Raw genomic sequence first — 27,544 nt, forward strand, 5'->3', positions numbered from 1 at the left:
TTACTATGTTCATGCAAGATATACCAAAGTGAAAAATCTTAAGTTAAATGTAAAGCAATAGGGAAGACTGTGCGACAAATTCAGAAATTCACAAAATCCACTTGATTTATCAGCATTTGAGGGCAGGCTGATAAACCGGGTCATGCTGCCGAATATCAGCCAGTCGTCATTCATCTGTTAGCTGCCGGCCAGGCCTGTCAACATGTATAGAGTCGCGATGAGGTACAAATGTGTTGTAGCAAGGTTGCAGCTAAATGGTGCGACTCTAGTCAGACAGTGCAGCTCGCTGGCAAACTCGGAGCTGGACAAACTCTTCCCAAAGGATGAGTTTGTAACTCGCCATATTGGTCCTCGTGAACATGACCAGACCGCCATGCTGGACCTGTTGGGATTCAAGGTAAGCAAATTTACTTTGAGCGGGACGAATATTGTTTTCTTGATTCATGAAACTTTGTTACAGAAACAGGTAACATTGTCATTATGTGGTTACAATAATACGTTACATAATTTTAAAATAAATAGTTTAAAAATAAAATATACCCCCGCCGCAGCAAACCTGACGCCTAAGCGAATTTCCATTTGGCTGAATTGATTTTCAATTGATCTATTTAAATAACATTAGGTTTAACGAGTACCTAGGTTTGCTGCTACAAGGAAACTAATAAAGTGTGTGTTATTTTAAGTAAAATAATTATTGCTTAGTATAAAATGAATATATTTGCCAAGTTTGATCAAAAGATATCCATAAACAAGCAAACAACAACATTTTACAATATTCTCCATAAGAATAACATGGGAATTTTAAATTTACCATTTTTTTAGTTTTCTCCGTAACCAATAACCGTACAAAAACACTTTGATATACTGAATTGTTTGTTTTTTTAAGCTCTTTAAGAAGGTTTAGAGAAAAGTTGGGAAATTTTGTGTTTTGAGGGTCAAAAGTGAGAAAAACCAATTTTTACCCCATAAAACCCCCCATAAAACCCTGTTCCCATGGTCCGATCATGCTGGATCGCGAACTCATTCAAGTTTATCCCGCCTTACACCTTCAAACCAAATTTCATCAAAATCGGATAAAAATTACTCAAGTTATCGTGTTCACGGACACACATATATATATATATATATATATATATATATATACATATATAAAAATTTGAACGAGTGGTGTTTTTGGCCTCTGGGGACATCAAAATGAAAAAGTAAATTGGTCCCGGGCCTAAGTCTTACCATGAGACCTACGGTAATAGCTACTTCCCTATAGGGAAATTCGCTAAAAGGAAAGTAATAATTATTTTTCCGAACAAAGAATGGGTTAAACTATTCTTAAAGGAAAGATTTTTAAATTTTAGAGTCTACTCATTTAGTTTTTTGTTATGTATGCTGGCAAATTTTTAAAGATGCCGACCATGTATGGGATATAGAAATTTTTATCAATCCTTGAGACACAACCTAGTGACATTTTAAACAGAACTCTTTAAATATTGTGTTGTGTAGTCTTTCATTTACTATAAATAATTATCTTCTGGAACACGTTTTGTAGGAATCTACAGCTAATATACACGAGAATTGATAAATTAAGATTATTCCTAAGACAGTTATCGACGAACCTTGCATGGACTTCAACACTGTCCAATGTCTGTTGTCACATGTGGATGATGTTTTACTCTACCACTATCTGTAATGTGTCATAATATATTAAGTTTAAAGGGATGAGTATGTTGAATAGGGTTTGAGTAAATCAAAAATCAGTTGAGTATATTTTAATTTGTTATGACATGGGGGCAAGAAAATAGTATAGCTATGGTATAGCTACTGTATGGGGATACTGGACTCTGGGTGATATACTCGTTCAAAAAATTTAGGCGATTTGAGGGGAAGTGCATCCCTTCCGCCGTACCTTCACTTTTAAACAACAGCCGACAGCTCTGATCAGCTGATAAATACATTAACCTAAAAAAGTGGTGGGGGAACCCCTGGAAACCTTCCCCTTAAACCGCCTAAATTTTGTGAACGGACTATAACAGTGGTTCACTATGAAGCACAAGACGGGCTTTTTTGTGAGTACACTTAACATTTTTCCTGGTGAATCGCCTACGATACTTTTTGCCTCAATATCAACAGCTAATATACCGGGTAAGTAAAACATAGCTTATACACACAATCACAAACCTGTTAAATATACAAATTTCATCACACTGTTTGAATTTCACAAGTTTTTGATAAACATTTTGAAACCTTTCCAATATCTGTTGTGAAATTGCAATGTGTTCGTCAAAACCGTCTAATATTTACTAGTATTGTGTAGCTTAGTTAAGAGCCTCCTGAAAAAAAACTCGTATGTGGCTTTTTGAAAAAGTACTCATATAAATTACTGTACCGGACTCCTGATTTTACCGATTCCTCTCAGTAAACAAAAAATTTATGGTCTGTAAAGTGGACAGAAACCAGCTGCTTACTGTGTAGTGAGGCAAAATGTAAATTAAGAGCAAGAAAAAAATCAGCTGATCATGAAAATGACCAGTTTTTCCCTTGCCCTATTATTGTGCTTGGAAACATTTATTTTCTTAAAAATCAGCTGCCATTCGTAATATCTACTTTCAATAATATACAAATAGATTGATTGGCAAAAAACTATTTATACAATGTTAACTTTTAACTTCTTTTAAATTGAGAAAAACTCTAAAAACATACTGTAGTCAGTTCAGAATAATGACCAAGATACTGTTTATTTTAGATTTGTTTCATTATATTATTTACTATCTACTTATTGATGGTATAGTAGATAACTCCTTAAAGTAAAGATTTTTATATTTCAGTCTTTGGATGAGCTAAGCAATAAAGCTGTTCCTGATAGTATAAAGCACAAGGGCTTGTTGGATATCGGACCTTCAGTTTGTAAGTACTGTATTGTAATCATTTACGATTATAGTCGTTACAAAATAAATTGTTTAGATTATTTCAAGTTTTAAGTGTTAAAACACTGTAATATTCATCTCATGATACAGTTTCATATGCCCAGAATGAATAAAATGATAAACAATAACCAAACACTTTTTTATGTTACTTTTTTCTTGTTTTCAAGGAAATTAAGAAAATTAAAAAAAAACTTTTAAATGGTAAAATAACTCTAAAATTGTGGTTGAAGTTCGAACTAACAAAACTATTTGTATTTATTTACGTCTTTAATCCCATTGAATGTAAAAAATACAATATTTGATGATTCAATCCGACAAATCTTACATAATAAAAAAAGTACTATGATAAATCCACCATATCTAGTGAAATAAGGTTATAAAATGACAAGATGCTTAGACACAGCAAAAATACGTTTTGATGAGATAAACACACAAACAGTGGCCCCCTGCCGAGAGTTATCATTGAGGTTATCAGAGAAAAAACTTTCAAAATTTGTTGTATAATCAATTCTGAGACTTCTTATCCTAACAGAGTGTGCCAAAATCGAAATGGTCTTGGCTATATTTGAAATGTTAGATGGATAACATTCTCAGATCCTTAAATATTATGCTTACCAACATGAGTGTAATTTTAGTATATTTATTGCAGGAGGGGAGAGCTATAAAATTCTACAATTTCCTCATTTACATATGTGATGTAATAAAGCTAAGATCTTTCCAAATATGTTTGAGGAGCAAAGTATAAATACCCCCGCCGCAGCAAACCTGCCGTCTAAGCGAATTTCCATTTGGCTGAATTGATTTTCAATCGATCTATTTAAATAACATTAGGTTTAACGAGTACCTAGGTTTGCTGCTACAAGGAAACTAATAAAGTGTTTTTTTTAAGTAAAATAATTATTGCTTAGTATAAAATGAATATATTTGCCAAGTTTGATCAAAAGATATCCATAAACAAGCAAACTACAACATTTTACAATATTCTCCATAAGAATAACATGGGAATTTTAAATTTACAATTTTTTAAGTTTTCTCCGTAACCAATAACCGTACAAAAACACTTAGATATACTGAATTGTTTGTTTTTTTAAGTTCTTTAAGAAGGTTTAGAGAAAAATTGGGAAATTTAGTGTTTTGAGGGTCAAAAGTGAGAAAAACCTATTTTAACCCCATAAAACGCCCGATAAAACCCTGTTCCCATGGTCCGATCATGCTGGATCGCGAACTCATTCAAGTTTATCCCGCCTTACACCTTCAAACCAAATTTCATCAAAATCGGATAAAAATTACTCAAGTTATTGTGTTCACGGACACATATATATATAAATCTATATGTATATATCTATATATATATATATATACATATATAAAAATTTGAATGAATGGTGTTTTTGGCCTCTTGGGACATCAAAATGAAAAAGTAAATCGGTCCCGGGCCTAAGTCTTACCATGAGACCTACGGTAATAGCTACTTCCCTATAGGGAAATTCGCTAAAAACACTCGGTGCTAGAAAATCTATGTGTCCTATGATATATTTTACTACAGCAATGTTTTTTCCTTCAAATTCTAATCTAACAAAGTCTGAAAATTTGAAAAAAACATGGAAGATTAAATTTTTGCCACCTCCCACAGATATTCTACCATGAGTGTAACTATTTTGATGGAGTCTACTAAGCTCAAGCAGCACGGATACACAACTAGCATTAACATTACTGAAGGTTGTGTTTTGATTTGATTTTCAGCCGAATATGAGCTGATAAAGAAGATCAGAGTGATTGCAGAGAAGAACCAAATCTGGCGAAGCTACATCGGCATGGGCTACCATAACTGTTGTGTACCTCACACTATCATGCGCAATATATTTGAGAATCCTGGATGGTAAGTAGAAACCCTTTTTTCACTCCATATTCTGCTCTTTTAATGTCAGTCAGTACCTTTAACTTTGTGAAAGAAGTGGTCTTCGTATTCACTTTGTGAGATAGCTTCTCTGATGGTTAGACATTTCAACACTTGTTCTGTTGCCAGGACGACACAATACACCCCATACCAGCCAGAGGTTGCTCAAGGTAGACTGGAAGGGTTGTTGAACTACCAGACTCTGGTGACTGACCTGACGGGACTGGAGGTAGCCAACGCTTCTCTGCTGGAGAACAGTTAGACATTTCAACACTTGTTCTGTTGCCAGGACGACACAATACACCCCCTACCAGCCAGAGGTTGCTCAAGGTAGACTGGAAGGGTTGTTGAACTACCAGACTCTGGTGACTGACCTGACGGGACTGGAGGTAGCCAACGCTTCTCTGCTGGAGAACAGTTAGACATTTCAACTCTTGTTCTGTTGCCAGGACGACACAATACACCCCCTACCAGCCAGAGGTTGCTCAAGGTAGACTGGAAGGGTTGTTGAACTACCAGACTCTGGTGACTGACCTGACGGGACTGGAGGTAGCCAACGCTTCTCTGCTGGAGAACAGTTAGACATTTCAACTCTTGTTCTGTTGCCAGGACGACACAATACACCCCCTACCAGCCAGAGGTTGCTCAAGGTAGACTGGAAGGGTTGTTGAACTACCAGACTCTGGTGACTGACCTGACAGGACTGGAGGTAGCCAACGCTTCTCTGCTGGAGAACAGTTAGACATTTCAACTCTTGTTCTGTTGCCAGGACGACACAATACACCCCCTACCAGCCAGAGGTTGCTCAAGGTAGACTGGAAGGGTTGTTGAACTACCAGACTCTGGTGACTGACCTGACGGGACTGGAGGTAGCCAACGCTTCTCTGCTGGAGAACAGTTAGACATTTCAACTCTTGTTCTGTTGCCAGGACGACACAATACACCCCCTACCAGCCAGAGGTTGCTCAAGGTAGACTGGAAGGGTTGTTGAACTACCAGACTCTGGTGACTGACCTGACAGGACTGGAGGTAGCCAACGCTTCTCTGCTGGATGAGGGTACAGCAGCTGCTGAGGGGTTGGCCCTGTGCTACAGGTTAGGAAAACAGTCAGCTAGAAAATTTATCTTTTAAGTTATGTACTATTTAACACATTTGCTGCGGCCTATGATGCACCATCGAACAAACCCGATTGCCGGGGATTGGCTTTAAAATATTTCGGTCTGACGAATAGTAAATAACGTGTGGCGATGCGCTGCGTTACGAGAGTCTACGTAGTTTGCTAAAACACTCACAGATAGCAGCATTGCTTGGAACTTAGCCGGTCCCATTGTATTGCCAATTGGAGGGAGAAAGACGGGACAACAAGTTGATTTCTAAGCTTGCCAGATAGAGATTTTACGGGGAAATTGAATACCAACTTACACCACAATTATAGACTGGTATTAGAGACACAATATTAACGCGTTACCAACTGTCCTCGGCGACAGCTTAAGCCATACGATTTTGATTTTTTGACTGGGCAAACAACGCGTTACACGCTGGTTTCTGATGATGCAGCCGCCTTGCACCACGGCACGCTATGCATCACCGGGGACCCAGCCGCAGCGAATGTGTTAACCAAGACATTTGTTACTAGAACTTTGCTGTCATTATCAATTTCTCTTGTTTTTAATCTTTAAGAGGCAAACATTTGCTTACATAAATTCCACCATGCAGGCAGCTCAAATAGGCTAATATGTTTGACCAGTACATATTTCGGTGTTACAACACCATCGTCAGCTTCAATTAATTAGTGAAGTTCTTCAAATGAATTCCCAAACTCACTTTACTAGTCTTTCCCATGTTATCAGTGCCTTGCTTTTTTGTCACTACAATCCTCTTAAATTTTGTTTACTGTGCAAACAAATTTGTAATGTGTTTACTGTTTATCTACTATACCAACATTTCCAGCTGAAGAAATTTACAATTAACTAGTGTACCGTTGCTCGAAATCAAGCAATTATTAAGTACCTACTGGTATTATAAGAGTAATTTTAAAACTGAAAACAGTCATCATTTTTTACTCTTACTCAACTAAAAGCTTATGTAACTAATGAAAAAACTCACGCTGTTCATAACAAAAATTTCTTGTAAATTTTTTTTAGTGTTTTATAAAAGTTTTTCTTCATTTACCCATACCCGTACAAAGTTTTCCTTGTTATCTTATTCATTGATACTGTAGCCTGCATGCACCATTGTCACCAGTATGTTTACAAAATTTAGTTATTTTTTTAAATAGCGGTAAAAATGGTTAAAACTACTATCAAGTAATACCCGATTTCCTGCATAATCTGTTTGTCAAAACTTTAATCTGCTTCAAATGGCATTCTTTACATAGCATCTTGTAATATTTATTTCTTCCATTTTGTAATTTTAATTGCACTTCTAGTTTAATGACCATATCCACATTTCCCCTCCTCCTCCCTCTCCAATAGTAAAAATAACAATTTATTTTCTTTTAAACTCCAGGTAACTATTAGAAAAATGTTAATTTTACTGTCAGGAGAGGTCCCGGGCTGGGGACCGGTGTAGCGGAGTTAAAAATGTGTTGGCCCTGAAAAGGGCCGTTTGGCCAAGAGCTCGTACGTCACTTGGCGGAAGGGGGTCCACAACCCATAGCCCAAATCTACTCAATAAAAGTGGTATGATAATACCGTTTAGCGTAAGACGCTGACAATTTAAATCGAACAAACTTGAGCGTATAGGTTGAGCCCGGTTCGGTCAACTCTCGAAGTCTTGGCTGTGGTGTTTCTTGAGCCTCCTCCGCGTCCTCCACCGAGGGGTCAAGAACGTCACAACAGTCAAGCGCTTCCAGAGCAACCTCATCAGGTAAAGGCAACCCTTCCCTTACGTTTACAGCGAACGGGTTCCTCAACATACTGCCACAAAGTAAGTTACGTGTTTACAGTGCGAAAGTTATTGAGAAACAGAATTTTTGGTTTCCATGGTTAAATATATATTTTTCTATGTAGAAATAGTGTTGCTAAGACACATTAAATTTACAAATTAGGTTTAAATTAAATAAATCCACGGGCATCTCAGGACCTAGTCTCATCCAAGCAATTAAAATATGACAAGTGTTTTCTGTTTTAAATAATGAAATTTAATTGTAAAAATTTCTAGGACTCAAGATAGAATATTATTTTTAAATTAATTGTGTTTGAATGACTAAGCATTATTGTTCAGCCCTAACTTACTTGTCTTGGGTTGCTAGTTATTTTGGGATGTTTAAGCTGTTTGAAAATAGGTTTGTTCTTTAAATTGAATGGAGTATTCTGCAAAAATCTTTTTTACTAAAAAATAAATGAATCCAATATCTTTGTGTAGGTCATAGTCATAACAATATTTTGCTTAACACGTTGACTGCTAACACCGACTTTAGTCGGCGTTGCTAGTGCTTCAATGTGGCGCGCGCCGACAAAAGTCGGCACCAGACCAACAGAAATATATTGAGTCAGTGTGAGCTTATCCTCAGACGGAGACGTTATAATCGTTGCAAGACTGCCAGCTTAGAATGTGAGCTTTACTTTGGTGTAGGTTGGTACTAAAATTTCCCGTAAAATCCTGTCTGGCAATGCTTTTGTCCCGGTTTCGGGGATTTTTTCTCTTCAACCCACATTACAAAGACACTGGATACGGATCCGTGCAGTGCTGCTACCTTTGGGTGTTTCAGTGAACTACATCCACTCTCGGGGTAACGCAGCACAGTCACCACTGCTCTTTTGTGATTCGTCAGACTGAAATATTTGAATGCCAATTGCGTTCGCTGATTCGATTGCTGGGGAGCGCCTGTACGTTGTTTTCAGCAGTCAACGTGAAAAATGAACTGTTTGTCACACTACTGGATGCTGGATCAAGTAGTCAGTTTTTCTCTCCCTACATACTTTACTGTTTCATTGTAGTTTTATGTGGGTCAGGGGGGTCTGATACAAACAAACTATATAAATTTCCTACACAGGAGCAGGCCACATACATCAGTTGGCCTCATAGGTAATAATAAATTAGGATATTATAGCAACTTTGTTAGAAGTTGCGTTGTTGTATCGACGTTGGTCTTGAGCTCGATCGTTGACTATATGCATTCTAAGTTCTTTTTGCTGTTCAGTAGGGGTATTTTGCAGGACCGAGCTCATCATGCTGAAAACTTGCGCGTATGGATTAATATCAAGTTGAGTCAGTGCTGCAAGAGCCATTAGCTTTGTTTAGCATTCTTTCTTGAACAGCGGTTTTGACGTCCATAGGTATAAATTTGGGCATATGTGGATGCTCCCCTTCTGACGGTTGAAAGGTGACAATTGGGTGATAAATTGTGTCGTGCACCTTATACATGGCAGCAGGATGAAAATCCTTCGCCTCGTCCTCTTTTTTCTTCTTTAAAATGTAGTACACCACATTTCTGACATTTTAATGCCATCTCGCCAAGTGAATGCTGCTGAATTCTTGTTTTTGTCAGGGTAATTTTGTAAATACCCCACTAACTTTTCAGCATGCCACTAACTGTTCCAGCTCTTTGTCTGGGCTCCTTACGTTTTGCATTGCTTGCTGTATGTTGACTCGCCGTGTCCGACCGGCAATATTTCTTTTTCGTCGGGTCCTTGGCATTTTTAAACGAAAATATAATGTAAAACTTTTCTCCCGTCGTGTCCTATAGGTAACATTTCTTTGCCGGGTTTCTAATTGTTTTAAAAAACATGCAAACTGTTAACATTTCAAAACCAAACAAAACAGCTGGGATTTAACTTTTTTTTAAACTAATGTATTGACATCTGTTTCAGAATATAATAACATTAAAATCAATCACAATGTTATCCTTATGGAAGGAACTTTGAGGGCAGCCCACGCCCTTAAAAATATATATTTCGAAAATCTAAAGCCAGTTTGCACATCTACACACCTAGACAAAAATTTTGGTACATAATATGTGGGGTTAAATCTTAAAATAAAAAAGCCTTATTGTTCACAAAGTTTCATGTCGTGTATTAAATATATAGATTACAAAAAGCGGTTGATGGTGTTTCAATACCAAAACAAATCCTAATCTCCTGAACAAATATATATTTTAAGCTTGACGGGATTTACTTGAATAATTTAGTCTTACATAAACTTATATGCCTTATAACCGCTAAGAAGCTTAAACATGGATTATGGTAAAAATGTATCCCTATCTTTACTAAGGCACACTAAGGCTGTTGACTCTAAATAAATAATGCTTTAGTCATGATCTATCATGTCGATCTTCCTTAATGTTAAAATCAGTTCAATATTAACTGAGCCACCAATGAAAAACATTTTTGCAAAAAAATAACAAAGATTAGCTAATATTACAAATTGTTTCACCCTGAGCTGTTTATATCCATATACAGTATAAATCCCAAAGTACCCATGAACTTTAGAGAAAACTACAAGGCACACCCCCATAAACGATATGCATACTTAAAATGATCATGATGATGAGAAACCTTGCTTAAAACTATCCATTATTTCATAAATTGCCCTTTAAGGTCGTAATTCCTTTCTAAAGAGAACATTCCATATGCCTAATGTTAAAAATAGCCTCAGCTGTACTTATTTCTATGTTATTCTTTCAATTTATTAGCTTATTAAAATCAGGTGTGATTATTTGTTTGTATTACTGTATTCTGTTTTGATTTCAGCTTAACTTAACCAATCAATACTTTTATTAATGCTTATGAAGTCAAATGGGTTGAAGCCCCATGGGTAACAGCTAGTACATTATAAAGTTTCATTATTTATTGGTTAATGAATAATGATAATATTGAAATCCCACTGACAAATTAAATCTGTTGTCTACAGACAGAACAAGCGGAAGCGTCTTCTAGTGTCCCACAATGTTCACCCTCAGACTCTGAGCGTAGTACAGACCAGGGCTGACTCTATAGGACTGGCCGTGGATGTGGTGGATGTCTTCAAGGCAGACTTCTCCTCTAGACAGTACTCGGGAGTTTTGTTCCAATACCCGGACACCAACGGAGACTTGCACGACTTCACAGACGTAGTGCAAAGAGCGCATGCTGAAGGTGTTAGTGTGAAGCCCTCAAAGTCTCTTATAACATTTTTTCTAGTATACTCTCTTTTACCCGAGCCTTGATCAACCGTTGCTTTGGTTAACCAGCTCAACGGGTAAAAATAGATTTAGGTTTATTTACTGAATTATTAAAACTGGTTGGTTTAAGGCTGTTTGGGCTTGAGTTAATTGTGGCAGTGAGCTCAGTTGTTCCCCAAGCTGCCGCCACTGTTGCTCCTGACACGGTGGTTAAAGTGATGTAGTGCGGGCCGGCCTATTTGGCCACAGAAGGTGTAAAAAAATTGAAGGTTCAAATCCACAGTTCAATGAAAACAAGATACTGACTTGGAAAAAACAAAATCTGTGACATTTGACAAAATTACCACTTTCAAGCTCTCTAAGTGCCACATTATTTTTGGACTCATTTAACATGTTTAGTGCGGGCTACATCTATTGATGTAGTGCGTCATGCTCAGCCATTGCCGGGTAATGTTATAATCGTTGCAAGCCTGTTGCTTAGAATGCGAGCTTTATTTTGGTGTAGGTTGGTACTAAAATTTCCCATAAAATCCCGTCTGGCAATGCTTTTGTCCTAGTTTTGGGGATTTTCTCTCTTCAAGCCACTTTACAAAGACACTCTGGCTACCTTTGGGTGTTTCAGTGAACTATGTCTCGAAGTAATGTAGCACAATCACCGCTGCTCTTTTGTGATTTGTCAGACTGAAATATTTGAATGCCAATTGCTTTTGCTGATTCGGTGGCACGCCAGGGGTTCCCTGCCAATGAAATGAAATGAAATTAAATGAATGGCAAGCTCCTGTTTGAAGTAGCCCGCACTCAACGTGTTAAGAATCATACATAAAAATAATGCCTCATCCAATGAAACTAAAATTTATTTGGTTAATTTTCTGACCAAACGCTCTTAAACAAAATTTTTTAGGAACCTAGAGCTTTCTGTTCCCATCCATATTGCAGTAAATTAACTCCCTTCCTCAATGTAATTGTTATGTCTCATCGTACAGACACTGACGGTATGTGCCACTGACCTCCTGGCTCTCACAGTGGCTAGGCCTCCCAGTGAGTTTGATGTGGATGTTGCTGTCGGCACCAGCCAGAGGTTCGGAGTGCCGCTGGGCTACGGAGGACCTCATGCTGGGTTCTTCGCTTGCAGACAATCTCTGGTCAGACTGATGCCTGGACGAATGGTTGGACTTACAAGGTAATGCAGTTTAACCACTTGAATCTTTGGAAACAGATAAACCTACTATAAATGTTGTTATCCCTTGGCAGTTCTTCAGTTGTAGTCGACGTGTGTTGTGTGGGGGTCTTTGAATCCTTTAAGTTTTGTTTACTACTGATGGATCAGTCTTTTTATCGATTGGATAAGAGTCTGATTACAAAGTTACCGATTGAGAGGGAGTTGACTTTGGTTTCCATTATAATGAGGGAAAAATGATTACCTTAGGTTTGTAAGTATCTTGAACTTGATTAGTTAACTTAAGCGCAGTCATGATTGATTAGTCCCTGTTACCACACACATGGGTAATTTGTAAGAAACTAAGATACTATTTACCAGCATAATTTATTTACACATTTTAAATTTTGGATACTGAAGTCAAATGGACTAGATGCAGCTATTTTTAAAATAAAAAATAACATAGTTTAATAAACTTCTTGATCAGCATTGTATGTGTTATTAAATTTACGGAAAGTAAGTAAAAGAAACGTCTTATAACACTTAAAAAAACATAGATTTAGTATTTACGCTTATACTGTTACTCACAAGACAGCAAATATACAAAAAAGATGGTAAGTGGTGATCGATTTTGATTGGACACTCCAATCATCATCAGACCCAATAGGAGAATGACAAGAATCTTAAGTAGGGACACCATTCAAGATTCTTGTCATTCGCCTATTGGGTCTGATGATGATTGGAGTGTCCAATCGAAATCGATCACCACTTACCATCTTTTTAGCGAATTTCCCTATAGGGAAGTAGCTATTACCGTAGGTGGCACAGTAAGACCTAGACCCGGGACCGATTTACTTTTTCATTTTGATGTCCCCAGAGGCCAAAAACACCATTCGTTCAAAATTTTATATATGTATATATATATATATATATATATATATATATATACTAGCTGTACCCGCGGGCTTTGCCCCACTTCATAAGTGAGCTCGTTCGCATGGCTCAATCACGTCCTGGTTGAAGTTCGTACGCTACGCTCACTCACTTTTAGGTTGGAGCTCGTTCGCTGCGCTCACTTGCCTTCAGGTTAGCTTGTTCGCTACGCTAACTCGCCTCCAGGTTGAAGTTCGTTCGCTGCGCTCACTCACCTTTTGGTTGCAAATTAGCTGTTGTCATAAATGTAGAAGAAATAATAGTGCTGCACCCTGTTGGTAATCCTTGTAACTTTAATGCTATTGAACATCATAGAACAGAACCAACTTGTTTTATTGAAACAGCTGTTAAGATTCATTAATTCCATTTAAATATGAAAACTCATAAGGTTAACGTGGGAAACTCCAGAGCCACTGGGGCGGAGCCCGAGAGTCCGATCAGAATAAAAACAGCTTAGTTTTCCTATTTAATGGCTAAAGAATCAGTGTACCAAATTTCAGCCTCCTAGGTAAATGGGAAGTGGGAGAATTAGTGATGAGTGAGTGAGTGAGTGAGTCAGTCAGTGAGGGCTTTGCCTTTTATATATATAGAATAGATAGACTTATATATATATATACATCCGTGAACGCGATAACTTGAGTAATTTTTGTCCGATTTTGATGAAATTTGGTTTAAAGGTGTAAAGCGGGATAAACTTGAATGAGTTCACGAACCAGCACGATCGGACCATGGGAACGGGGCTTTACGGGGGGTTTTATGGGGTAAAAATAGGTTTTTCTCACTTTTGACCCTCAAAACACAAAATTTCCCAATTTCTCTTTAGACCTTTTTAAAGAGCTAAAAAAAACAAATACCTAATTTAGTATATAAAAGTATTTTTGTTCGATTTTTAGTAACGGAAAATTATAAAAAATTTAAATTTAAAATTCCCATGTTATTCTTATGGAGAATATTGTCAAATGTTGTAGTTTGCTTGTTTATGGATATATTTTGATCAAACTTGGCAAATTTTTTTACTTTCCGTAAATTTTTTTGTACTAAGCTATCAATATTTTACTCAAAAACACACTTTATTAGTTTCCTTGTAGCAGCAAACCTAGGTACTCGTTAAACAAAATGTTATTAAAATATATTTAACTGAAAATCAATTCAGACAAATGGAAATTCGCTTAGTCGGCAGGATTGCTGCGGCGGGGGTATTTGTATATTTACCGTCTTGTGAGTAACAGTATAAGCGTATATAAATATATGTTTTAAGTGTTATAAGATGTTTCTTTTATTTACTTTCCGCATAGTTTAATTTAACTTAACCCAGAGAGTGCCAAAGTAAATGACTAAGTTTTTGTTACTGAGATAGTTAATGTGACCTAAAAGATGCTACAGCATACAAGAGATTCTTTTAGGCTTGGTCAATGAGTTGGCATATTTCATAAAAATCTGTAATTTTCATCCGTTCCTCGGTTGATGGTAAAATTCAACTATGATGATTTTCCAAAACCAGCAACAATATTATAGTGGACCAAATAACAAAACGCTACATTTTCAGGGATATAAACGGCAACAATGCGTACCGCCTGGCTTTGCAAACCAGGGAACAGCACATCCGCAGAGACAAGGCTACGTCCAATATCTGCACGGCGCAGGCGTTGCTAGCCAACATGTCTGCCATGTACGCCATCTACCACGGACCCAAGGGGCTGCGGCGCATTGCCAACAAAGTCCACAATGCTACACTGTTACTCAGAGAAGGTATTGCTCTATGTTTTAGACACTTAAATTGATTAAGTTTTTATGTGGTTGAAATTTTTAAATTTTTATGCGAGGGATCAGTCTGTAAATTGTGTATATAAGAGGTAGAATCTGTCTAAGAGGCGTTCTCCCTGCTTTCTTTACTTTATCATCCAGTTGATGTGCGTTATTGCGTTGTTGTCTATATTATTTAATGTTAAGAAAGAAAAATTGAATTTTTACTTAAAATATTGTTAAAAAAAATCGTTGCGGCCCCCTTTCCGCTTGCGCTACGAGGCTGCAGCCTAATGGTTAATCTCGTACTAGTTTTCCTAATGTAGGTGATTTTATGTTCCCTTTTTCTGTATTTTCTAGGGAATTATGAATAGTAGGGTTTGTGTATGACTAATCAAATTAATCTGTGTCATAATACATCACATGGAACTATTGTCCAGGGCTACACAAGGCTGGCCATTCCATTCTGAACTCACTAGTGTTTGACACTCTGAAAGTCCTGCCAAGTGTTTCCAAATCAGAATTGTTGTCTCGCTGTGAACACAAGAAGATCAACTTGCGCTACTTTTCTGACGGTGCTGTAAGTAATACCATAGATAAAACATACTCCCTTAGTAGATTTCTCATCCATATGGGACAGCTGAAGACAATTTTATTGTTAGTTCATGTATGGTTTATGTAGAGGTCGTGTTTTGTTTACAATTTGTTTCCCGTTATTACAGCCATTTAAAACCTCGTTTAACCAAATAATACGATCTAATCATAAACAATAACTTGCTCCCTGGTTATATAACCAAACAGTAAAGCACAAAACAAGAAATTAACCCTAAAATAATGGAAACAAAGTTTCATCGACACTGGCGCCTTTGTGTCACGTACATGAACTAGACACGAAAAACGTGCTTCAAAATTTACAATGGGATGAGAAGTCTACTTGTGTTGGTTAGTCTATGGTAATACATTCACACTTGCTGTTTGGCTAGAGATACAGTTTTAAAATAGAAATGTGTCTGATAGAAAAATTATTCTAATTTTTAGACATATGTTTATAAACTCTGTGCTGGATTTTTGACTTCGGTCTGACCACTTTTTAGGAACTGCCAGTCTGTACACAATACACATTACCTAAGGCAATTGTTTGTTTGTGATCACAAGAGGTTATGTCTCCGTCCACAGTAGCTTGATTTTGAATTTATCCACACACTTGTAATCTGTATAGAACTGCAGAGATTGTTATAGTCTTTGTATAAAAAAAATGTTTTTTATAACTATATTAGATACTGAAATAAAACTACACCAAAATCTCCTTAGTTTCATAACAAGTACAACGGTGAACACCCTATTTGAATCAAGCAAGTATCAAAAAAGATATATAATTTTTTATCAATGAAAACATGGTAGCCCGGTACGAAGTGTATGGCTGCAGCAGAGCGGTACACCGTTAGGTGGTTGGACCAATACGAGCTTAGTTCTGAACATTAGCTTCAGTTATATAAATTTACGTTCTTATTGCATTTTTCTGGTGACCATTAGTGTTGACTCAAGAATAATGAGCTGGTTATTCAGGATTGTAGACTCCAGAATTAGTCCTTGACAGAATGTATTGTTGGCTGGGTTTTCATTAGTAACCTAGTTTAAGTAAAAAAGTAACAAGCTAAAAATAATGTACGCAATATAGTTGTTTGATTCTTTATTTTCTACAACATATTTTTTACAGGTTGGGATTTCTCTTGATGAAACAATAACCAAAGAAGACGTTGAAGATATTCTTTGGGTTTTTGGTTCCGAATCAAGCCTGAATGATGTGAGTGGTTTTTGAAACTGTAATTTAATACTAGCATAATATTCAATTCGAGGCTTTGCTCACGACAATTTAAATTAAAAAGCTAAATGTTTTATATGATTCAAAATAATTGAAAAAAAAACACTATATAGTCTAAAAATAAAAATATGTTTATTTGATCCATATAAATCATAAAGTTAGTTAAACATGACTCCTGAAGTTAGTCTAAGGAAGAACTTTATCATTGACAACATTAACTTTTATAAAATATACTACATAATTTTTTGACATGAATACTATTCATGCTGCATCTCCTCTTTCAATTAAGTTTACTCACTTAAACCTAATTTCCCAATAGTAGTCTATTAAAAAAAAAATAGTCAGTTCTCTAATACTGTAACTTTATTGAAAAGTATTATGTGTAGCCTATCTTAAAGTAACATTAAAACCTTGAACAATGTTATTTTAGTTTTAGTAACCCTAAAATGCTCCAAACAGTAGTACAGTCACTTTACGCCCTAGTGATGAAATATACTATTTTCAATAACATTGATTTTTAAAGGGGAATATTTTTTTAAATAATTAATAAATAAAACAACTTTTTAAAAATATCTTGTTTTAAACGCACTAAAAAGTAAAAAATGATTTATAAACATGTGGAGAGAATAAATACTTCTAAAATGAAAAACGTGGGATAAAATGGGACGCAATCAGGAAATATAGATGTAAATCATACAAACAGGATGTACTGTGTGAATTTGTTTGTTTCCTATCGACAGATACCCCATATTTATTATTATCAATTAATCAGTAAGTTCAAAATTGTAAACAAAAACTACTATTCTCATAATCATAAAACTTAAAAATCCTTCGGGAGCAGAACCTGTACCTCTTAACCTCTGCTCTTTGTACAAACTATCAAATTAAAGTGTTTACAGCTGACTTCAATTGATATATTTAACTATTTACATTCTTCCAAAATGTAAACATTAAAACTTTGGAAGCCCATGGGGCTTATTCCAAGGGAAATATGAAAATAAAATGATATAATATTGCATTGTCATCCATTTGGGAGCTGTGTTTCAAGTCTCTAGTTCATCGGGAAGTTAGTTTAATATCTATTCCAAAATTTGTAGTAGGCAAGAAAAGAAAGTGAGCTATTAAAAAAACTTTTTAAAAACTCAAAGATTTTAAGTTTTTCACTGGTTGGAATTTCTTTCACAGATTTTCAAGGAAGGGGCGTGGAAGACCCAGAGTCTGTCTGAGTCTCAGCTGAAGAGAACCTCTCCGTACTTGACACATCCGGTGTTCAACTGTCACCACTCGGAGTCTAGAATTGTCCGATACATGAAGAGTTTGGAGAACAAAGACATCTCATTGGTCCACTCCATGATTCCTCTGGTCAGAAGAAACAATGATCTATTTACTAGTTATGTACACATTATAGCGAATCATGGTTAAATATGTCTAGGCAATAAATTTATTTCACATAGCAAACAAATTTATGAGTGAAGTGAGCATATAGATTCATGAACTTATTTAAACGCTGATCACTGATTGATGAACATAAAAATTTGTCTAAATCTGAATTATAAAAACCAGTGCTGTTTGTAAAAGAACTATTGCATAGATAGACGATTGTGAAGACAAAATCGCAGTTCTCAACTCAACAATAAGAACGAGAGAACACATTTTGCCTAGACCAAGGGAAGTAATGGACGGCAGGCTTGCACGCACAATCGAGGTTGCCGCGCTATGCCTCACAGAACAGCTGATTTCATGAACTGAACGAACATTCCCACACACACACTATCAAAGTCAAATTTCTGTCTTGTACTCACATGGTTTGAACAAACCTCCACACACACCAATACACGGCTAATTTGGCTTGATCACATCAAATGGACAGGTCTAACTAAACAAGAGAAGCAGACTTAAGAATTGCATGACAAATTTGAAACCCATTGTGGTAGTTTTGAAATCACTATGGACCTAAAAAGGTCCATACAGGTCCTTTTTGTTCCTTTTTGTTCCTGGATCTAAAAAGGTCCAGGAACAACCTTATTAGGGCGTTGGAAATCATTTTGAAAGCAAATCATCACAAAACCTCACCATTTATGAAGAATAATTGTGAACAAATAGAAATAATACAAATAATTATTATATTCAGAAGCCGATCAAAGGAGTCTAAAACCTTTTCAAAGATGTAGAACAAAAACCGATTAAATATTGGTGATTTAGCTGTTATTTCATTACAAAGTTTCATTGTCGATGGTTCTCTCGATTTCTGTTAAATAATATTAAAATAGGTACAAGTATTACCGAAAAAAAAAAAAATAGACTTGTTTTGGCTTCCATATGGTACAAAACATCAACAAGCTTAATATGAAAATCCAAGAAAATATACAGACAAAACTCTGATTTAATTTATATGGATTTATATCACCAAACAATGCAATTGTTAGAAGCCAATAGTCAAAACTTATCTTAGATACTTTAAACTTGAAAAATCATTAGATTCAATAGATTTATTTCATTTACGCTTTGTATTTCCAGGGTTCTTGCACTATGAAGCTGAACAGCACTACTGAGATGATGCCATGTAGCCTTCAACACTTCACGGACATTCATCCGTTTGTCCCCAGAGAGCAGGCACAAGGCTACAGTCAGCTGTTCCATCAGCTGGAGCGAGACCTCTGCACCATCACTGGTTACGACAGAATATCCTTCCAACCTAATAGGTCAGCTGTTTTTATTTCTTGAGATTTTGAAGGACTAACTAGAATCTTGATATGCAGCCTTTTGTGACCATTGTCAGAATCCATAAAATTTTTCAGTATCAGCCCCGATCAAAAGGGGTTTCTCTTGCTTTGAGGTGACACACTTAGTGATTATTGGCCGAGAAATTATGCGTCCAGTTCTCACACAACCAATAAGGATACACTTCACAGCAAGGCAGGGAACTTCACCTGACTTAGTGATTGATGGAAAATCTAGTGAAGATTAATTAGAATAGTTAAGATGTGTTTGTAAGTTTTTTTTATCTGAATGAACAATGAACGTATACAATAATAATTTAAAATGTTATAAAACTAAGATACAAACAAAAAAATATTTTATGTAAGTCATTTAATTTACTTACACTAAGATAATTTACTTACACTCACTAAGATAATGGTGTAACATAAAGTACAAGGGCCTAGATTTTCAGGATTTGTTGCCAGGATAGCAGGCTTACCTGAATGGGAAAGAGTCCCAACTGGCACAAGATACATAAAACTTAACACTATATAAACGACACATAAGAATATTTCACTATCACTGACAGCATTTTCACCTAAGGAATAGAACGTTCTCTTTAGGTCCAATATAAAAGCTCAGATATTGGTTCAGATATAGTACAGACCTGAAGAAAACTCGCTCTTCTTTAGCCTTAGGTGAAAATCCTATCAGTGACAGTGAAATATTCTAATGCTTTGTGTATACAGTTAAAGTTTTGTGTCTCTTGTGCCAAATTAAACTTATTCCCATTCTGGTAAGTCTGCTATCCTCACACAAAAATAAATATCCTTCCCCTTACATTATGATAAGTCTGCATAATTTTATGCACCGTAGTATTAATTTGGTAGTAGCTCAAAACAATGAAATTTACCCCGTAAAAAACAACGTAAAAATTAAATATAACATCTGTGATGGTTTGTTAGTGGAGCTCAGGGCGAGTACGCTGGTCTCAGAGCCATCCAGTCTTACCACAATTCGCGAGGGGAAGCTAACCGCAATGTCTGTCTCATCCCGGTGTCGGCTCACGGCACAAACCCAGCGTCGGCACAGATGGCCGGCATGGAACTGGTGCCGATATCAGTGACCAAAAGTGGCGGCATCGACTTGGCACATCTCAAGGACGAGGTTAACATTATTAATTTTTTAGGGAAATATAAATTATTGCATATTTGTTAAGTTTTGCTTAGCAATTTTTTTAACCAATTTTAATTTTTGTTGCTAATAAAATAACTAACAGTGCCTCAGAAAGAAGTTACAACAGTCTCGATCTTGGATAAACAAAGCTGTCGGATAACACAGTAAATTATTAAACCATTTTGACTATGGTAATTAATTAAATTAATAAGGAATCTGTATCGTCAAACTTGTTTAAGGTTTTAATTTTGTTTTCTTTTTGAAACTACTAACTCTCTATCAAAGTTTGTCTTCACAAGTGACATTAAAAAATTACCAATTAAGCTATACTCATTTACTTACCATCAAGCTATCTTTGAACTGTGAAAAAATATAAATGGTGGCAGAAACCTGAGGTTTGCAGGTATAATGATTAGACAATCTATGTGGAAGTAGAATAATCTGGTAGACAGTAACTAATTTAATTTTAATTTCCCCTAGGTAGAGAAACATAGTACAAATCTCTCTTGTCTAATGATTACCTACCCTTCGACGTTTGGAGTGTTTGAAGAAGAAGTCAGTGATGTGTGTCGCTTGATACACGATCATGGCGGACAGGTATGAAACCACTTCTATCAAAAACATTATTCAGAAGCATAGAACTTGTACATGACAGTAGATTTTGCTGTCCATTCTCTTTGAAATTATTGGCGTCAGATGTTATTTATTACTATAGTTTGTGTACAATAACATAGCTCCAGGAAGTTTGCAGTTACATACAATTATTTTAGTATCACCAAGATTTGTCTAAAATGGGTTTAAATTGGTCTTAACTGTCTCTACAATGAAAACATACCTCTGGTGTGGTACTTGGTACTTTTTCTGTGTGAATCATAAGTAATTCTATTTTCACAACAGTTTGAAAGAAAAGCTTCCTTACAGCTGATTCTGTATTTGGTTTTAAAGTAATTATTTTTTTCTAAAGCCATCCAGTTTACCACAATTCGCGAGGGGAAGCTAACCACAATGTCTGTCTCATCCCGGTCTAACGGCAATGTCTAACTCCTCAGGTATATCTTGACGGTGCCAACATGAATGCTCAAGTTGGCTTGTGTCGTCCGGGTGATTACGGGTCTGACGTGTCTCATCTCAACCTACACAAAACATTTTGTATCCCTCATGGTGGCGGTGGGCCCGGCATGGGGCCCATAGCTGTGTAAGTATATATGGACGTGATAACAAATTGCTTATTTTTTTTTAATTTCAGGGATTATTTAGTGACTAGAGAAACTTGTGAAATTTCATACAAAAATTAAATCGTGATTTCTTTTCTTATGAATCACTTCAGTTTACTAAGTGAAAGTAATCAGTATACAGTTAATGGTTGATAAGAAAATATTTATTATTGAGTTGAAATTTAATGTTTACAAGTTCTGTTTAATGAATTTATTTTTTATGGATTGCATTTTATTTCATTGATTGTCATTAATCCTTATAACACTCTTGGTTGGGTATCAAAGCCGCCTCCTGGTTGGAAAGATTTCTGACTTAGACAGCTTAGCCAATGATGAAACCTAGTGATCTACAGCACTTAAATAACACTAACTGATCTAAAACCTGTCATAATAAAGTAAAATTTTTTTGTCGCCTTTTATATTACTTTTTTATTTAATTTTTTTATTGTCGATCATATAATGTTTAGACTGTCAAATCCTGCAATTGTCAATAAGTTGTTGTTTGCCTAATATTGTACTTTTGGTGGTTACCTGTTAATCATCTTTTCAATTGCAAAACTCCTGCTTGTACTAAATTAAGTCATCAGTCATCATTTTGTAAACTGGTTTATGCCTTAATAACTGAATTGAAGATGATATTACAGCAAAGCTCACCTAGCTCCTTTCTTGCCCAATCATCCGGTTGTCGACCTCTTCCAGAATGAGGAGAGTCAAAGTTTTGGAGCTGTCAGTGCAGCACCCTTCGGTTCCTCTAACATTCTGCCTATCTCCTGGGCTTACATCAAGGTAATGATCTGTAGCATATTGAATCTTGAATGCCGATAGTGAAAAAAGTTCATATGTATTTTATTAACATGAATATACAATCTAGGCAAGTTAAGATTTCCTAAACTTAGTCTTACTGTCGGGTCATCATAATTTTACAAATTTATTTCTGCGTTTATGCGTGTTGGTTTAAAATTTTTTATGAAGTTTCAACTCTGCCTTTCAGCAGGTCGAATGAAAAAAGTACAGGTTTTTCGGCGCTTGACCAACAACGGGCAACTTTAACATTTTATAACAAGAAAACTAATGATCTAATCGTCATGAAATTGTTATAGCTTTTAGAACATATACTTATAAAGCACATTTATAAGTTTTAGAATTTTTCGTCAATAAGAAAAAATTCTGTTATGGTTTTTGCAAAGGCATTTTATTTCAGCGACGGGACAAGCTAGAAACTCCGATGAAAGCTTGAATTAAAACTCTTAAAAAGATACAAATGAAAGGTTAAGTTACACATTAGCTAAGGGGCCTTTAATAATTAAAATGGACGTATAATCAAAGCTATTCTGAAATGCAATTGTGCGTGATATTTGTACCGCTATCGATCCGCAGGCAGGGAGTTCTCCCTGCCTGGGACCGGTTTTGGCAGCACGGACGCTCGAACGATGAATCATACATACCCCGCGAGGTTATCTGCCTACGAACCACCCTTACTCGTACCACTGAGTCATACTTAATTATATAGATTCCATCCCTACAATGTTATTATTGTGGTCTGAACATATTTTCCTCAGACTGTCTGTGTTGTTCGTTGGAGTCAAGATGCCCAGAGCGCCACATTTATCAGAAGGTGAAATCACTATGATTTTAAAGGCTCTGTTTTGTATTAAAAAACGAAGGTGTCAGGTGTAATGATAAGCGATACCCAGTTTATCAGAAGTCGATTACAACATTGAAGATATGGTTAAGGGTAGGTACATTGTAGTGATGAGGTTCGGCGGTTTGATCCGTGCTGCCAAAACCGGTCCCAGGCAGGGAGAACTCCCTGCCTGCGGATCGATAGCGGTACAAATTTCACGCACAATTGTGTTTCAGAACAGCTTTGATTATACGTCCATTTTAATTATTAAAGGCCCCTTAGCTAATGTGTAACTTAACTTTTCATTTGTATCTTTTTAAGAGCTGTAATTCAAGCTTTCATCGGAGTTTGTAGCTTGTCCCGTTGCTGAAATAACATGCCTTTGCAAAAACCATAACAGAATTTTTTCTTATTGACGAATAATTTTAAAACTTATAAATATGCTTTATAAGTATATGTTCTAAAAGCTATACAAATTTCATGACAATTAGATCATTAGTTTTCTTGTTATAAAATGTTAAAGTCCCCTTGTTGGTAAAGCGCTGAAAAACCTGTACTTTTTACATTCAACCCACTGAAAGGCACAGTTGAAACTTCATAAAAATTTGAAACCAACACACTAAAACGCAGAAATAAATTTGTAAAATTATGATGTAACTTGTATTTTTTTACGTCTACTGGTTACGGTGCAATAAAAGCTCAAACTCGAGTATCTATACTTTTTGACCCGACAGTAGGAATTAATTTTTGTCCAAATTGATAGATTCATGCCACGTGTTGGAAGAATATCCTCAATGCCTGCTGTGATGGGTGCTTCAAAGTAAGAAGGCATTCACTTCAGTCTAGTTTTGGCTATTTTATATGTGGGAGATTTTAACAATGAGATTACTAAAATTGATTGAGTTCATCAATCTAGGCAAAAGATCGGATCAGGCCCGAACTGGCCAGATTTGCGATGGCGGCCCACTGCTTGAGGGGGTCCCAAAGGGCCTCTTCTAGTACAACACCATTGAGAGTACAGCAGCGATAATTAATCTAAATCTAAATAAATATTACTCTTACTGTCCGAATCTTTTACGATTAACATTGATTCAACTAGATGATGGGAGGCAGTGGGTTACGTAAGGCCACACAGATCGCAATACTCAACGCCAACTACATGAGCAAGCTGTTAGAGGACCACTACAAGACATTGTATCGCAGCCCTCAGTCTGGTCTTGTAGCCCACGAGTTCATTCTTGACATCAGAGACTTCAAGAAGACGGCAAACATCGAAGCGGTAGACATTGCCAAAAGACTTATGGATTTCAGTAAGTATGGAAACAAAACACGTTAGACTGATTAGATTTATGGTTTTATATTACGCTGGTTTTCCAGGGTTTGTTTTTTAAAATGAGAAAATTAAGTGTTGAATTAATAAACTACATGATATCATAGATTAAACACACTCCCTTAGTAGATTTTTCATCCATAGCTGAAGACAATGTTATTTTTAGTTCCGTCCAGAGCTGCTAGGATTGTGTTCTAGTTTACAACTTCTTTCTTGTTATTTAAACTATTTAAAACCTTGTTTAACCAAATAAACCAACCTAAACTTAAACAATTACTATTACTAACCAAACAGTAAATAAAATCATAAAATAAATCCTGAAATAATAGAAACAAAATTTTATCAACACTAGCGCTCAGTGTCACCAACATGAACTAGACACTCTGACAATCAAATAGACTAAACATTTTAATTTCAAACCATTGTATTATAACTATATTTATGTGTGTTACTGTTACTGTATAGAATAGTTTATATTCGTAAAATTTCTTACATCAGTTTCCAAACATGGTCAATTAATTTGCATGTTATTTTCTGTAGATGAGCAAATAGAATAAATTAGTGTAAGTAACTTTGTAGTAGGTGTTTGAAACTTTACTATATTACAGGTTTTCATGCACCAACGATGTCGTGGCCAGTTGCCGGAACTTTAATGATTGAGCCCACCGAGTCAGAGGATAAACAAGAGTTGGACAGGTTCTGTGAGGCGCTTATATGTGAGTGTACAGTCACAATCAAAAATACTGCACCCTAGACAGTAGGATTATCAGTCTCATGGTCCAACCATCCATTTATCATCCTTTAATGTTTGTATAAAACAACTGAAGACAATTTCAGGGATAGTTTTGTATGGTTTATATAGAGTGCAGTATAAGTTTTTTTCTTGGTATTTAAATTATTTTAAAATAATCTTAATAAAATAAACTATATAATTATACAACAATAGCTCGTCCTGTGGTATTGTAATGAAACAGTGAAGACAAATCGTAATATCTATGGTAGGTAAAAGAGTAGTAAAGACAGACACCAGATCACTCTAAAAGTTATTTACATGAATCACACATAAAATTTCCCATTTTTTTCATCAAACAAATATTTAAAAATAAAATAAAAAAAAGATTTTAGGTTTTTGGGCTCAATGAACCGAATGTCATCTAATCAGCTTACTTGTTTCCATGCTTTACACATTTATTTCAGCTTTTAGCAGGCTTAATTTGGTGAATTTAGATTGTAATTTCAGAGTCTATATTTTTGATATTTTTTAACCTAATTACAGTATAACTCCAACTATCCGAATCACTTACACAAAACTTATAAACCCCAGTAATGGTTATTAAAGAAGAAAAAAGCTGTGTACTACCAAAACCTCTCCCGCAGTCAAGTAGACGTCATCATGGTCTCCCACAGTCAGGGAAACATCATTATTGTTTTCCGTGATCCCCGTTATCCCACAGTCATTATCAACGCCTCCAACGGCCACGAATCATCATCATTGTTTTCGCGACAAAATCTTGAACACTTTCGCTGGCTTGTGGAATACACTACACCACTTATTTGAAAACTTTCTTCTAAAACAACTCATTGTTATTTTTTTTCACTGCATTAAAATGTGATGTCCACAGACATCAGACAGGAGATCAGAGACATAGAGGAAGGAAGGATAGAAGCTAAGCAGAGTCCACTCAAGATGGCGCCTCACACACAGTCACAGGTCTCGGCTTCAGAGTGGGACAGAGCGTATTCTCGTGAGCAGGCTGCCTTCCCAGCCGTAAGTCACATATTTCATCAAAATACCTTTAGTCATACTTCTATTTGGTCAGTAGTGAAGAAATCAACTTGTTTTAGTATTGTTAAAGGATACAATACGTTTTGCTTGAGATCCATATAATATTTATCCATGGAGAAATCATTTGTTCCATGAAACAAAACACACATTCCAAAACATAACTTTCTGTAAACGATTTAAAAACTTCTCCCCTTTGGTAACCTTTAAATTGTAAAACCCTTTGATAGGTGTCGAAAATGACAACACGACCTCAAAAATATTATAAATCTCCCATATAAAGTTAACAGCTGAAAACAGTATTATACGTCGTAAAAGATGAGTACTTAATACTGAAATGATAATGAAAGATCTTTATTCAGCAGGCGTTTTCAGATGTAATTTTTGAATATTTTGTATGATTGCAGCCTTTTGTCAGAGAAGACACAAAGATATGGCCGACAGTGGGACGCATTGACGACATCTACGGAGACAAGCATCTCGTTTGTACTTGCCCACCTATACTCGAGTATTTCTGAGGTTAATTTCAACCTTCTTGTAAATATCTTGTAAAATATAAGCTGTATATGATTGACTAAACAAGTATTTTGTTGCCTCCCGTGTATTAATGATGTACGTTAATTACCAGGGACATTGTCAATGCCTGGGCCTTATGTTTTGCTTATTATTAATTAATTCCCTAACCCAAATGGTTCATAGTTCTCAGCAACATTTTCTCAGCTACTTAAGCTGCACCAAAATCAGATTTTTTGTATGTTATCTTCTTTTGACCTCAGCAATTTGTATCAGTAATGACAATAGTTTTCTACCCAACACTACCCGATTCACCAATCGCTGCTATGTTCATGTTTACTCCTTAAATATCTACGTGGTTGTGCTCGCCTTGGAGTCAAAAGATTGCCGGTTCAATCCTGAGCACTGCCAGAATTTCAAAACTGGTCCCAGCAGTCCTTGATCATTGGGCTTCCAATTTATATTCCTGACTAAAGAACCAGTTTATTTTAGTCAGTAGCAATTTTTTTTTTCATCTCAATCATTCATTCTTCACTCATCTTCCCTTTTAGGTGCGTATTTTAACCCAAATATGAGTGAAGGATGATTGTAGAATGGAATGAGATGATCTTTGTGGCGTTGTTACTGACTAA

General features: G+C 36.0%; 1 protein-coding gene across 1 annotated transcript; it reads left to right on the forward strand.

Annotated features, from left to right (window-relative positions):
• Window positions 1–195: 195 nt before the first annotated feature.
• On the forward strand, window positions 196–26,972 carry LOC129005417 (glycine dehydrogenase (decarboxylating), mitochondrial-like). The gene is made up of 19 exons (XM_054434304.1): window positions 196–397; window positions 2,820–2,898; window positions 4,662–4,797; window positions 5,745–5,909; window positions 10,669–10,894; window positions 11,902–12,098; window positions 14,554–14,756; window positions 15,191–15,330; window positions 16,468–16,554; window positions 17,758–17,934; window positions 19,090–19,274; window positions 20,238–20,439; window positions 20,929–21,045; window positions 21,498–21,643; window positions 22,307–22,448; window positions 24,386–24,596; window positions 25,225–25,332; window positions 26,239–26,384; window positions 26,807–26,972. Exons 1-19 carry the CDS (start codon window positions 203–205, stop codon window positions 26,915–26,917), a joined length of 2,973 nt encoding a protein of 990 aa, XP_054290279.1. The 5' UTR covers window positions 196–202; the 3' UTR covers window positions 26,918–26,972.
• Window positions 26,973–27,544: the final 572 nt, after the last annotated feature.

The sequence above is a fragment of the Macrosteles quadrilineatus genome, unplaced genomic scaffold (genome assembly GCF_028750875.1).
Source record: "Macrosteles quadrilineatus isolate MER2022 unplaced genomic scaffold, UCM_ALF_1.0 Scaffold_21__1_contigs__length_2333173, whole genome shotgun sequence".
NCBI classification, from domain to species: domain Eukaryota; kingdom Metazoa; phylum Arthropoda; class Insecta; order Hemiptera; family Cicadellidae; genus Macrosteles; species Macrosteles quadrilineatus.